The sequence below is a fragment of the Palaemon carinicauda genome, chromosome 19, assembly GCF_036898095.1.
Source record: "Palaemon carinicauda isolate YSFRI2023 chromosome 19, ASM3689809v2, whole genome shotgun sequence".
Taxonomy (NCBI): Eukaryota; Metazoa; Arthropoda; class Malacostraca; order Decapoda; family Palaemonidae; genus Palaemon; species Palaemon carinicauda.
In genome coordinates, this window is record NC_090743.1 from 83,849,460 (window position 1) to 83,863,529 (window position 14,070).

Here is a 14,070-nt window from a genome sequence, read left to right on the forward strand (position 1 = left end):
GTCAGCTTAATGAAATAACCTATCATCTAATGTTAAACTTAATTTCTGAGGAGGCCATGGCTTATTGCACAGTGAAAAACATGACAAAGACTTTATGAATGGCAGAACGATACATAAATGTGGGTGGGATATCTGTGCTATCGTAGTAATACTACTGTAGCAGTAGTGCCGCAACAGTAGTATACATGAATTAAACGTTTTGGCCAACTGCTAGGATCCTTGAGGATCATGTAGCACTTCTTACAAGTACTCGAGAATTGAGTTTATATAGCCAGAATTCAAATTTTATAATCCAACAATGCCCATGATAGCCTTCAGTGTTATCCTGAATTATAACCAGGCCAAAGTGGGTGGAGCCTCATGAAGTCATCATTCTGACGATAATTATTGGTGAAGGTTTAAAGCCAAAACACGGTACCGTTTTTTTTTTTTTTTTTTTTTTTTTTTTTTTTTTCAGTAAATAGGTAGGTAGATAGACAATAAATAAAAATTGCTTGACATTGAATATAGCAGTTATCAAATCAAGCTTGTCTACTACGTTTTTGAAAATTACCAACTATTCCTTACACCTTTTCAATCAGATTATGATCTATAAAGGTAGACTGTAATTTCTTAGGAAACCTATTTTGGGAGTTAGACTAATAATCGAAGTGTTTTTGTATTTATTAATATATTTTGTTGGTTTGTTCATAAAGGTGTACTGCTTTGCTTTTATTTAAACTTTTGTGTCATTGTTGACAGAGGTATAGCCTTCGTTACGTATAGCCAATCATCGATCGAGAAAGAGGGAAGAAATGCCGTCATAGGTTACGTAACGAGTGCGTTCGAAACCTTTTCTCTGAGTAAGTTGGCCCGTCTTCATAAAACGTCACTTTTACATTATAAGTACCAAATTTATTCAACCTACGTAATGCAGAATATAGTCAAAATTTATATGTAGATTTATATGCATTCTGAATAAGCGTTTTATTTATGAAATTCATAGATAAAAAATTATTGCGAAAAAACCGTGTTACAGAGGCCCTGAATCTCATAGTAGTGTATAAGAGCAAGTAAAAATTATTCGCTTAGATAGTCAAACAACATCTATAAATACTTCCTGTTATCAGAAAGTCCTATTTATGATTAGAAAGTAGGAAATAATCTCTTGCTAAGAAGAATAAGCATAAGGAAATTAAGATTAGCAAAGATCGTCAGAGCCCTGCCATTGGTAATGACCTAAGTGATAAGTGGAATTGTGCAGGCAAAACTTTAGGCTATCCCTTCTTTATTTTGTTCATTTATATTTTATGTGCAATGAAAAAATGAAACTAGAGTTAATATACATTTTAGCATTATTTTGAGAGAAGTGCATAGTACAGTGTGTTCAAAAAGTTTCTCCGCAGTAAGTATTTGTAACAATAACTGATTTTTTATTTGTATGTGGTGTGATAGGGCTAAAAGAGTAAAGGACCTCGAATGCTCACTGCAGAGAGACTTTATGGCCACCCTGTATAGCCAGTATAAATGACAATTATTCACTCCAGGACGAAAAAGCCAATCAGTGCGAAAATGGGAAAGTTTAGTAAATATAGTTTACCAATGATTCGAGCAAAGATTTGTTTAGTAAAAATGCTGATTGAGGACTGTGTGAAAAAAGATAAGCATGTTTATACTTTATGGGAACTAGACTTACCTCCTCATAACCCATACCAGATTTATCCTTTTATATAAGTAAAGAGAAAACTAACATTAAGATCTTGTGCAAGATAATATCAATGTGGATTGTATGTTTTCTTCAGCTAAGTAATGAAGAATGTGTAAAGGGGGTGCAGTATCTACAGTGGTTGAACAGGACTACAAGAGATAGTGTTTTGTCATTAGCCAATTTTGTTTTTTTGTTGATTTCATTTGTCTAATCAGTAGATACATGATTTTTGTTGGTGTTATCATGTACAGTCAAATTCAGAAGTTCAATGACACACTGTTATGTATGTAACCCTATTGCAGTCTTTACATAAGGACTCTAGTGGTAGGTGAGTGTCAGCGGATTATTGAATGTAATTGTACATACATGCGTTGGACTAAATACAAATGGAACAGTGCATGGGAAACAACTAGGACAGTTTAGAAGAAATGGGACAATGGACATTTGATCGAAAAGGATTAAATGCTTAAATACAATTAATTGTAATACCAGAAACAGTTAGGAAAGTTTAGAAGAAATGGGACAATGGACATTTGATCGAAAAGGATTATATACAAAAATACAGTTAATTGTAGTACCAGAAACAATTAGGACAGTTTAGAAGAAATGGGACAATGGACATTTGATCGAAAAGGATTATATACTTAAATACAGTTAATTATAGTACCAGAAACAATTAGGACAGTTTAGAAGAAATGGGACAATGGACATTTGATGGAAAAGGATTACATACTTAAATACAATTAATTGTAGTACCAGATGTTAAGAATAGCTGTTCAATATTCTATTGGAATAAAACTTTTTAAATTATGTCAATGTATTTTACACTATTTTTTTTTCTGTAAGAGAAATGTAGCGTATGAAAAAGGATTACAGCTAATCTCAGCATCAGGCCATACAGACATGACAACAGATGAGACAAAAGTTGTTTGTTAAATGTATCTACAAGTTTGTTACCTGCTAATGTATAATATACTTTTGAACATTCACGAACAATTACATGCATTAAATCACAGTAGACAACTGCAGTAACTGGAGCCTGTAAATTTCTGATTTTAGTAAGGCAAGGGGTAGAAGCAATGTCTAGAAGTATCTTCCTGTAAAATAATCCATATCTTCATCTAAAAAATACTTCTGAGGTGAATTTCATTATCACCCACGGTATAAAATCCCTTAAGTTCTCTTTAAGATGTTGTTTTCGAAATTGGTACACCTTGAGATACTGAGAAATTGGTGCCCCTTCAGACTGTGAATTTGGTGCACCTTTAGATACCACAGTGTTTTAGATAGTTAAAAACCTATTTCACTTTTGAGTTAAATCAAGAAAATACCTCGGCATAATCTGGTCCAGATGTTTCCTTGTTAGAGGGAGGTCTGGCGCTCTGGTTGCGCTCCCCAATTGCTGCCTGTAGGCTGGCCAGTCCTGTACGTTGACGTTGTTCCCCGTCAAGAAAGGAGGCCCTTAGTTCCTATTGTGGAAAACAAATAAATGTTTGACGTGGCCATTAATTGAAACTTTACTGCTAATTACTGTATGCAAGGCCACAATCATCCGGGCCCCCCCCCCCCCTATTACTCACTGTGAGGAGTTGCATGGTGCTATATACCCTCGTAGCAAAATCTTGCAATAACTCTGTAATTATTATAGAGATCTACATGAAACTCACATGTTGCACATCAGATATTATACTACTTGCTGCCGAATATTCGCCATTTATTTTCTTAAGTTTGCCCATGGTGGATACCCCTCTTAATTGAAACTTTTATAGCAATCACATTTTTTTAGCTCATTTTGCCATTCAGATAGACAACCTTTCACACTATCGAAAGAAGCCTTCGATATTAACTAGAAGAAGCGAAAGCTGTATTTGAAGCAATCGTATCTCTAAGGATTTTGTTATTTGGTTAGTATCCGTGTAAAAGTTCTGTGAACTCGGTGATTATAACATTTCTAGATTGTGGGGTTTGAGATATTCTCATCTACATCTTTTCAGCTCTAAGATGATTTTTAAGCCATGAAAAGAGTATGATTCACATATTTTGTAGCTAAATTAAATGAATGCAATTGAAAGGCCGAAAAATTAAAAAAAGAATTATGAAGTAATTTTGTATTGGGCCAAGTATGTGTTCACCTCCCTATTTGATGACAAGGATTAGAAGCTTATATGACTTTCTATAGAGCTGGAGCGGATCTCTAACCCCCGCCCGGCAGATCCCTTGGACTACCATACTATAAGGATAGTGTTTCTAGGAAATATCCATTTGCTTTTTGTCAGGTAATGAATAACGTCACAGTGTTTTGTGAACAGCTATGAGTTATATTTGTAGTTACTGACATGTTTCGAATACAGTAGTTACGCCAAAGGTCCAGGGGGTTCTTTATGATTTTTTTAAATGAGTTCGAAAATTAAGAGATTATTCAGACTATTACTGATGGGCGTATTTTTATGAGATATGATTTCGAAAATATTCATAGAGCTTTTATTATTTTCTCAATTGTTTCTGCTATTAAACTTTAAATGAATGATGTTAGAAATCAGAGCAATTGGAGGGCTTTCTGTGAACATTGTTAATCATGGTTGAATTTTAGAGAGGAATTTTAATGCAAATTGAAAATTGGCTTAGACTAAAAGGTGTCAAGAACTCAAATGATGCTTTGAATATTGTGTTTTTTTTTTTCTTTAAGTAGATTGAATCGCTATGCAGTATCTGACCCTTTTGAAAGAAAATTTGCCTAAATTAAAAAAAATAAGCCGAGCCATTATTCTAGTTTATCGATAGTTAAGAAAAGAATGTTTAAGATATCAACATCCATGATTGGCATATCAGTTCTTCCACTGCAAGAAGTATTAATGAACCGTAAATGATGAGTAATGACACACAAATGATCAGATTTAGGAAACAAAAAGTAAAGGATAGAGGTCCAGAGCATGTGGATTTGAAGGGTCGTTCGATTGAAGTGAACTCTTGTTTACTACATTATATGAAATTTTTCGGAAGTGAACCAATTAAGAGAGCTGAGATGCCAGTAGTGGGGAGGAGTGTTGGACGTCAGCGGATCAGATGGTTGCAAAGAATAACGATAGATGGAAAAAGATGGACTCGAAGGACCATTCATGCTATATAGAGAGATTAATAATGTCTAAAGAAAATCACAAATGAATAGAGTACGAGCCGTACTTGGTGTGAGGAACTGATCTAGAAAGTTACTTTTTGAATATCTGTCTTTACTGGAATGTATGTGGGTGAAAAATATAGAGGAAAGAATTGAGCTACAAAAGCTGATTAAATTGGTTAATTCTTGCAGCATGATTTCCAACTTACCTTTATATCAGTTTCTCTCTGTTTAATCTCCGCCTGCATCACTTTCTCATGCTCAAGCTTGTAGTTCTTCACGTTCTTGTCTATGTCGTTGATCTTGTTATTCATTTCGCTTAGACGCTCCCTTACTTGGTTCGCGTTTTGCTGTAATTGACAAAGTACTTTGATTATTTCTGGCCTCTTGACCTTGCATTTTAAGACAAATGAAAGGTTAATTGGACTATCATAGTGAGTTGGATATTGTTTACATTCTGCTGGAAATGATTGACTTATAGAGTTGATTTAGCCTTCTATACTTTGTATTTATTTATGGTATTTGAATGAATAGTCAATCTTATAGATTAGTTTAGATTTTGATTCAATTATTTTATTTCATTTTTAAAGTTTTTTTTTTTTTTAGTTTGATTTTATGGAAAAAACTTGGAAATAATGTAATTTTTTGATTTTGTGGAAAAAACTTGGAAATAATGTAATTTTTTAGGACCAGATATTATTCAAATTTGTAACGATGCTGTTCAAATTTTTCTCTATTTTTATTAGAGAGGTGATGATATTTTCATATAATAACTTAATCCATGTATTGTAAGATCTTAACATTCTAAATTCAAGGTATTATGATTGCAGTTTACTTTTCTCAAACTTGGCATTTGTAACGCCAGTTGAATAAATAAACCAATCAATCAAGCTTAAATTTTTCTTCACTTTGCCTGAGATGAATTGATATTTTGATTATTTATAGTTTGTCTATTTGATCAAGTTCTTCATAACCTTAATTGAAAAATAACTACGATATTCTTTAATTATGTACAGTGACTTTATTAATCAGGTAATGTTGATTAATGTAGAGTATATATCACCACATCAACATATTGAACTAAAATTCATTGAATGATATCCTTACATCAACATGCTTCTTAAGGGCATCTTGTCCTTCATCGCCGTAGGTCTGTGATTTCTTGAGATGTGAATCTACCATCTCCTGAAGGTCTTTCTCTTTCTGTGCCCTTCGCTTGTTCTCCTCAGTTAACGTGTTCTCGATTATTGAGAGTTTGTTCACTGTGTCGTTTCTCAGTTTGGCTTCCCTTGGGAAGAGATAATTGGTTGAGGAGAAGAGATAATTTGTTGAGGAGAAGAGATAATTGGTTGAGGAGAAGAGATAATTAGTTGGATGAGAAGAGATGATGTGGGGAAGAGATAATTGGTGAGGGAAGAAATAATGTGTGGTGAAGAGATAGTTAATAGGAGAAAAGATAATTGGGTTGGGATGAGATAACTGGTGACGGAAGAGATAATGTGGGGAAGATATGATGTATGAGGAAGAGATAATGTTTGGTGAAATGATAAATAGTGGGAGAAGAGGCAATTAGATGAGGGCGAAATTGTTGGTGAGGCAAGAGGTAATGAACGGGAAACTATATAATTGGATTGGGGAAGAAGTAATGAATGGGAGAATAGATAATTGGTGGGAAAGAGATAAGTAATGGGAGAAGAGATAATTGGTGATGAAGAGATAATTAGTGGGAAATGTTAAGTGGTCGGGGAATAAATAATTGGCGAGGAAGAGATTGGTGGGAGAAGAGATAATTGGTGGGGGAACAGATTTTTTTTTTTGGGGGTGGGGGGGTGGGGGGCAGGTAAGAGAGTTTCATTGTGCAAGGTAGATTAGAGAAGGGTTGTCTTTCTGCAAATGAGGTTAAATAACGATTTTTATTATGTAAAGAAACATACGATAATATAAGATAGCAAGAAAAAAAAAACTAGAAAAATTAAATAGTATATCATAATATAAATTAATAAGAAAAGACAGAGATATTGAATATTATAGATATAAAATAGTGAAAAACCTGAAAAAAAATAACATCCGATAATATCAAATAGAAAGAACAAAAATTAGAAAAATAAAACAACATTGGATAATATGAAATGGAAAGAAAAATAATTAGAAAAACAGAATCTGTTTAAAGGATATATTTTTATTTTGTAAAGACGATTAAAAGATGTATATTTTTTTTTCTCGAAATATTCAAGAAAGATGAAAATAGATTTTCATTTTATAATGGTTATTTTGGAAAGTTCTAGTTTTACCGGAATGATTTAAGGAAGGTGATTCCATTTGAAGGGAATATTTGAAATGCATTTTATTATGTGAGGGAGGGGTCTCATTCTGTTTGAAAATATTAAATATACAATAAGTTTTGCAAGTAATCTTCAAGAGAAGTGTTTCAATTTACAAGGCTGAAATATATTAAGCAAAGACTCCTAATTTGTAAGTAAAATAAAATGAAAATATCTTCCTTTTACAATAGGAATTAAATTAGTGCTTAACATTGCAGGGTGAAATAAAGTAATGGCTTCATTATGCGAGGGAGACCTGAGGGAAAAGAAACTTATTTTGTAAGGGAGAGTACTAGAAAGGGGAATTCTGTAGAGAGGGAAATGGAATGAAGTGTCTATTTTTAGATGGAAAAGGTAGGAAAGAGTTTCAAGTCATACAGGAGATTTTAGGGAAAAGTCCTAATTTACTGGAGGTTTTAAGAAAAATCTTATTTTGTGGGTTATACGTAAAGTAAGATCAGTTTACGTGCGCACTTTAATGAAGGAAATAGCCTTTGTTTTTTGTGTGAGATTTGAAGAATTTACGAGGATTCTTTAAGGAAAATATCCGAGTCAATGAAAGGAACCCAATTTACGGTCATGTTTTAAGTAAATGTCCCTATTTATTTGGCGAGACTCAAGCTTAACACCCAATTTGCTGGAAGACTCATGTTAAAAACCCAATTTCCTGGGAGACTCAAGTTAAACTCCCAATTTTCTAGTAAGTTTCAAGATGAAGTTAGTAAAATTTAAGCACCTTACTTTTCGTCAATCTTCCTGTTTAGCTCCTGAGCGACAGAGGAGATCTCCATTTGTATACGCTGCTTTTCAGCCACACTGAATCCAGCCTGCAGCTCCTTCATTCTATCGTCAAATTCCCTCATTTCCTTGTCCTTCTCCACCTTGCTGCTTCCGTAGTCCTCCAGAAGTTCGTTTATCCTTTTTGGAATTGGAATAAATTCGATTAGTTTCAGATAAAATCGTAAAAATGGTTTAATGCCGCTCTTAATTTGGTTTTGACACGTCAGCAAGTGAGATGGTCTTTAGTTGCCATAATCTTGCATAGAAGGATTTATTTTGTCAGAAGTAGAGCCAAGTTCAATTAGTTGTGGTTAGGTATACATATAGATATCCGTACACACACACACACTTTATATATATATATATATATATATATATATATATATATATATATATATATATATATATATATATATATATATATTTATACATATGTGTGGCCGTTTTATGATATAAATATATTACATATATATATGAATTTCTATATTTTGATAAGTAAAATTACTTCATCTTATATTTATAGTAAAAATCAAGTTAATTTATTGCTTAAGAGTCCAGAGATCCACACCAGGCTCTTTTAACGCTCCTCTCTTCCACACCTCACCACACCTACTGTTTAGCCTTTGAACAAAGCCCTGTATTGGGCTTTAACCCCAACCAAATTTGTGGAAACTGAACATGTACCGTAAGCCTCGGTTCTCGCGAGCGGATTGATACTGCATGGTTTTGCTGGGCGGATCAAAAATCAATGAAAATCTACGAGGCCCTTCACACGCTGCCCGCTCAGAAGAATTTCTGACTGGTAGTGATTTACTTGTCGCGTGCACTGCTAATCCACTCTGTTCCAGTATAGCGGCTTATAGAAACTACGAGGCCACTCGTGGAAAATCCTCTCCTATGAAGACATGCTTCCTAACGTGCGGAAATATTTCCGTATGGGGAAAATCCACTCGTGTGAAGAGAGCATAAAGGTCTTACCTTATATTCACGTCAGTCTCCACTTTTTCTCTCTTCTTTGCTTCCATGTTGAGACGGTGAGTCAGATCTTGGATTGCCGTGTTTATCTGGATCATCCTGCAACATGATAAAAAAGTTGTCTCGTTCATGTTTGTATTGGGAAATTAATTTAGTTCATTTTGGGTACAAATGTTTTGTTATGATTAGGTTACTTTGCTCTGCTGTGTCTAATTAACTGAATGGTTTATGAAAATGATGTCCCAAAATTGAAGCTCATTTGTGATAAGTCTATGAGTCTTTTACATGTAATTAAGTATCGTAAATTCACACTGTTAGGCTTTCGCATAAATTTCATCTGTCAGAGATATTTTATGAAATTATAATTATAATCACTCTTTTAAGTTATACACTGGCAAGATATTAATACTATTAGATTATATTCTGATTTTTTTTTTCCAAAATATCTAAGAACTCCAAAACCTCACCTCCCTTCGAGAGCCATCCTGACTGTTTCGGACATGTTGACGTTGTCTTCAGTCTTTGGTCGGGATTGTGGTGTCTGAGGTAGAAAAAAGACATCTACTTAAAATCAAATCGCTTATGTTTAGAATTCGTTTAGTGGACGGAGTTAAATATTCCATTCATTTGACAAATACTTTAGACACTGTTCCCTCATTTTTGCTGGAATTTGGGTATGAAGTTTCTTTATGCATTATTTGTTTGTCCTGTTGAAAGATATTGGAGTTGTGGGATTAATGAAACCAAAAACTCGAGGTTTTGAATGTAAATCCTGTATGCTTTTGCTGCTGCTCTTCGTCTACTTGCTCTCGTTTCTTGATTTATTTTGTACATTATCAATTGTAATATTTTTTTGGAATATATCTGATTCATAAGATACTTAAAAGATAGCAATTGTATACTTCAAGCAGAAGAGAATGAAATTAAAAAGTGGTGGGAAACATTTTGAAGGACTATTGAATGAGGAGAACCCAAGAACAGTATTTGAAGATGGACTCCCAAACGAGACAGTTACCATAAGAGTGACTAGAAGAGAAGTAGAACAAGCAGTAAAGAAGATGAAAAATAGTAAAGCTACGGGACTTGATAATATACCAGTAGAGGTATGGAAGAGTCTTGGAGAGGAAGGCATAGATATCTTGTGGTACCTAACGCAGAAGATCTTCAATCAGGAAAAGATGCCAGGGGAATGGAGAAAAAGCCTAATCATTCCCATCTATAAGGGCAAGGGAGACATCCAGGAATGTGGCAACTACAGAGGCATAAAGCTGATAAGCCATACTATGAAAATATGGGAGAAGATCATTGAGAAGAGACTCAGAGATGAAACAACAATTGGTGAGGAACAAATTGGATTCATGCCTGAAAGAGGGACTGTAGAAGCAATATTTGCTTTGACGCAGACGATAGAAAAACATCGGGAGAAACAGAAAGGATTACATATGGTCTTTATTGACATGGACAAGGCATACAATCGAGTACCACTTCAGGAGCTGTAGAGATGTATGAGAGAAAAGGGAGTCCCTGAGAAATACGTAAGAATCACCCAACATATGTATGAGAGGGCAGAGGCAAATGTTAAGAGCAGTATAGGCCTAGCAGAAAGTTTCCCAGTAAATGTAGGACTACATCAGGGGTCTGCATTGAGTCCCTATCTATTTGATCTGGTCATGGATGTAGTAACACAAGGTATTAGAGATCAGTCTCCTTGGTGTATCCTTTTTGCTGATGATGTTATACTGTGTAGCACTAGGCGAGAGGTAGTAGAAGAGAAACTGGAGGAGTGGAGAAGAGAAATGGAAAATAGAGTATTGAAGATCAGCAGAGAAAAGACAGAGTATTTGAGATCGAAAAATAGGGAGAATGGGGAAGTTAGTTTACAAGTAGAGAGATTGAAAAGAGTTGAAAATTTCAAGTATTTAGGATCAACAGTTGCAGAGGATGGTCATCTGGGGGCAGAAATAAACCAAGGAATACAAGCAGGATGGAAGAATTGGAAGAAAGCGTGTGGAGTACTATGCAAGAGGAAAATAGGTGTTAATTTGAAAGGTAAAGTACACAGGACAGTTGTGAGACCGGCAATGATGTGTGGAGCGGAGACGTGGGCAATAAAGAAGACAGAAGAGAAGAAGATGGATGTGGCAGAGATGAGAATGTTGAGATGGATGTGTGGGGTGACAAGAAGAGATAAGATACGGAATGAGGTAATTAGGGGTACCACAGGAGTTAGAAAACTATTAGATAAGATCCAAGAAAGTAGACTGAGGTGGTATGGTCATGTCATGAGAAGAGATGAACTGTATATTGGGAGGAGAGTGATGGAAATAGAGGTACAGGGAACGAGAAGGAGATGGAGACCAAAGCGAAGGTGGATGGACTGTATCATGGATGACCTTCGATCAAAGGGATTAACCGGTGATGAAGTGTGGGACAGAGGTGGATGGAGAAAGCTGACCAGAAACATTGACCCCACATAGAAGTGGGAAAAGATGTAGACAAAGAAGAAGAGGAAGATATGATACTTGACTTCGTTCTATACCATATAATAATTATTATGTTAATGTTATTTTTTAGTGAAAATTTGGTCATTGAGCAAGATGCCATTCCAGCTCATTTAAGTATTTGAAGGGTTTGAATAATTATTGAATATACAGACATAAAAACATATACTTGTATATCACCATTATCATCAGCCGTTACTAGTCCACAGCAGAACAAAGGACTCAGAAGGGTCCTTCGACATGAGACTGTTTATGGTCTTTCTGTGCCAATCCACACCTGCAAACTTTCTTAGTTTGTCAATCCATCGTGTTCTCTTCCTTCCCCTGCTCCTTTTTACAATCTTTTGGGACCCAGTGTCAAACCATTGGCTTCTCTTCCTTCCCTTGCTCCTTTTTCAATCTGTATGGACCAATTCTGTTATTCCTAAGTTCCATCTATTGTCTGTCATTCTCATTTTATGTCCTGCCTACGTCCATTTCTTTTTCTTTTTGTATATATGTATATATATATATATTTATATCTATATATATGTAATATATATATATATATATATATAGTGTATATACTGTGTATATATATATAGTAAATATATATAGTGTACATATACTGTGTATGTATATACATATATATTATAAATATATATACACATACATACATACATATATACAACAACGACAAATGCAGCCGTTTCTAGTCCACTGCGGGGCAAAGGACTATGTGATATGTGATGATGAGAGACTTTTGCCTGATCACTCACAGTAAAACAACATAGTATGGGTGTCCCTGACTAGTACAGCCTTGCTGATCATGGCGATACTCAAATCACTTCACAACATTAAGAAAGGGATGTATATATATATATATATATATACATATATAATATATATATATATATATATACACAGCTCACACTCACTTTACTCTTCCTATTATTAAGATCTTCCATGAGCCGTCCCTGCAACTTCACGTTGGATTCCAGCGACCCCATCTCTTGGTTAAGATTATCCACCCTGGCCATAGCCTCTCGAATTTCATCTCGCAGCGAGAAGCAGAGTCGTTCCATCTGTTCCTTGCTCTGGTTCATCTTCATGATTTCGTGGTTTGTACTCCTGTATCCTGGAAAAGAAAAGCGAACATTATTTGTTATTTGGCTTTGTAAGTAAGAAGATAGGATGTTTGTTGTTGTTTTAAGGGATAGTAGGGATTATCGAGATATTGATATATAAACACGTACGCACACACACCACACACACACACATATATATATATGTATATATATATATAATATATATATATACAGTATATATATATATATATATATTGAAGTTTAAGATTAAAAAAGATAAATCACACAATGGCTAGGTTAAGTAAAATTTGGAAATACAATCGCCTAAAATTACATATAAAAATCAGACTATATGTTTAGTGAGATCGGTGTTTCTATATGGAGATGAGTCATGGTATGACAATGAAACAATCTCCAATAGATTCAGCAGATTTGAGAACAAATCCCTCAGAAGGATATTGGGAGTTAAATGGCATTACAGGATTAGAAATTAAACTATAAGAGAGCTTACTCGATTGCCACATGTTTATGAGATCATGGTGAGGGGTAGATGGAGAAGGTTTGAGCATGCTCTTCGTACTCCCCAAGAGAGATTCCTTCACCAAACGTTTAGCTGGGTCCACAAGGGACTAGAAGAGTTGGAAGGCCCAGGCCTATATGGTTGAGACTATGAATAGTAAAGTAGGAGGTGATGAATGGAGAAGTATTGAATTAAAAGCCCAAGATAAGAGACGGCTGGCCAAATCTAACTGAGGCCCTTTCCATCAACATGTGTAGGAGGAGATTATATATATATATATATATATATATATACATATATATATATGCATATATATATATATATATATGCATATATATATATATATATATATACTGTATATGTGTGTGTGTGTGTAAAGTTTATATAGATGTGAATATGTTTAAGTATATATAAGTAAGCTTTTGATTCTGTCAACACTTCAGTAGTAATAAAAGCCCTGGGACAAGGATAGATGAATTTTATGTTAGAAAGCTTGAAGATGTCTATATAAAAGGAACAGCAATCCTGAAACTACATAAAGATGGTGAGAAAATTCAGATTGAGAAAAAAGTTAGACAACGAGGTCCCATCTCTCCTAAATTATTAGTAGCCTGCCTAGACTTTTTTTTTATTTAGATTGGGCAAACGTAGGAATCAATATTTATGGGGAATACCTTAACGACTTGAAATATGCTGATGCCATTATTCTGTTTAGTGAATCATGGGAGGAATGGTAAAAGATGATAACACGCATGAATAGAGAAATGAAATTGAAGCAAATAAGGGTTATGAACAAACCTTTAGGTAATGTTAATAAAATTGATATATATATATATATATATATATATATATATACTTAGCACAGTAAGTGTTTCCCCAGGACACGAGACTGAAATTAAAAGAACGATAAGCCTGAGATAGCCTTTGGTAAACAAAAGAAGATTGTGAAAAATAAAAAGCTACGTTCTTGAAAAATAAAAGTATTTTATTGGATAGTCCTACCAGTATTAACTTATGCATCACAAACTTTGAGCCTTACTAAAACCTTAGAAAATAAGCTAGTTACAACTTGAAGAGCTATGGAAAGAACAATGATGGGATTAT

At 34.4% G+C, this 14,070-nt stretch overlaps 1 protein-coding gene across 1 annotated transcript in view; it reads right to left on the reverse strand.

Annotated features, from left to right (window-relative positions):
- Window positions 1-14,070, reverse strand: part of LOC137658699 (putative leucine-rich repeat-containing protein DDB_G0290503) — a 107,418-nt gene that overhangs the window by 19,521 nt on the left and 73,827 nt on the right. The window contains 8 exon segments of the mRNA XM_068393690.1: window positions 3,019-3,156; window positions 5,012-5,152; window positions 5,910-6,090; window positions 7,865-8,041; window positions 8,882-8,977; window positions 9,346-9,419; window positions 12,297-12,479; window positions 12,481-12,496. Of these exon segments, the coding sequence (XP_068249791.1) occupies window positions 3,019-3,156; window positions 5,012-5,152; window positions 5,910-6,090; window positions 7,865-8,041; window positions 8,882-8,977; window positions 9,346-9,419; window positions 12,297-12,479; window positions 12,481-12,496 (1,006 nt within the window).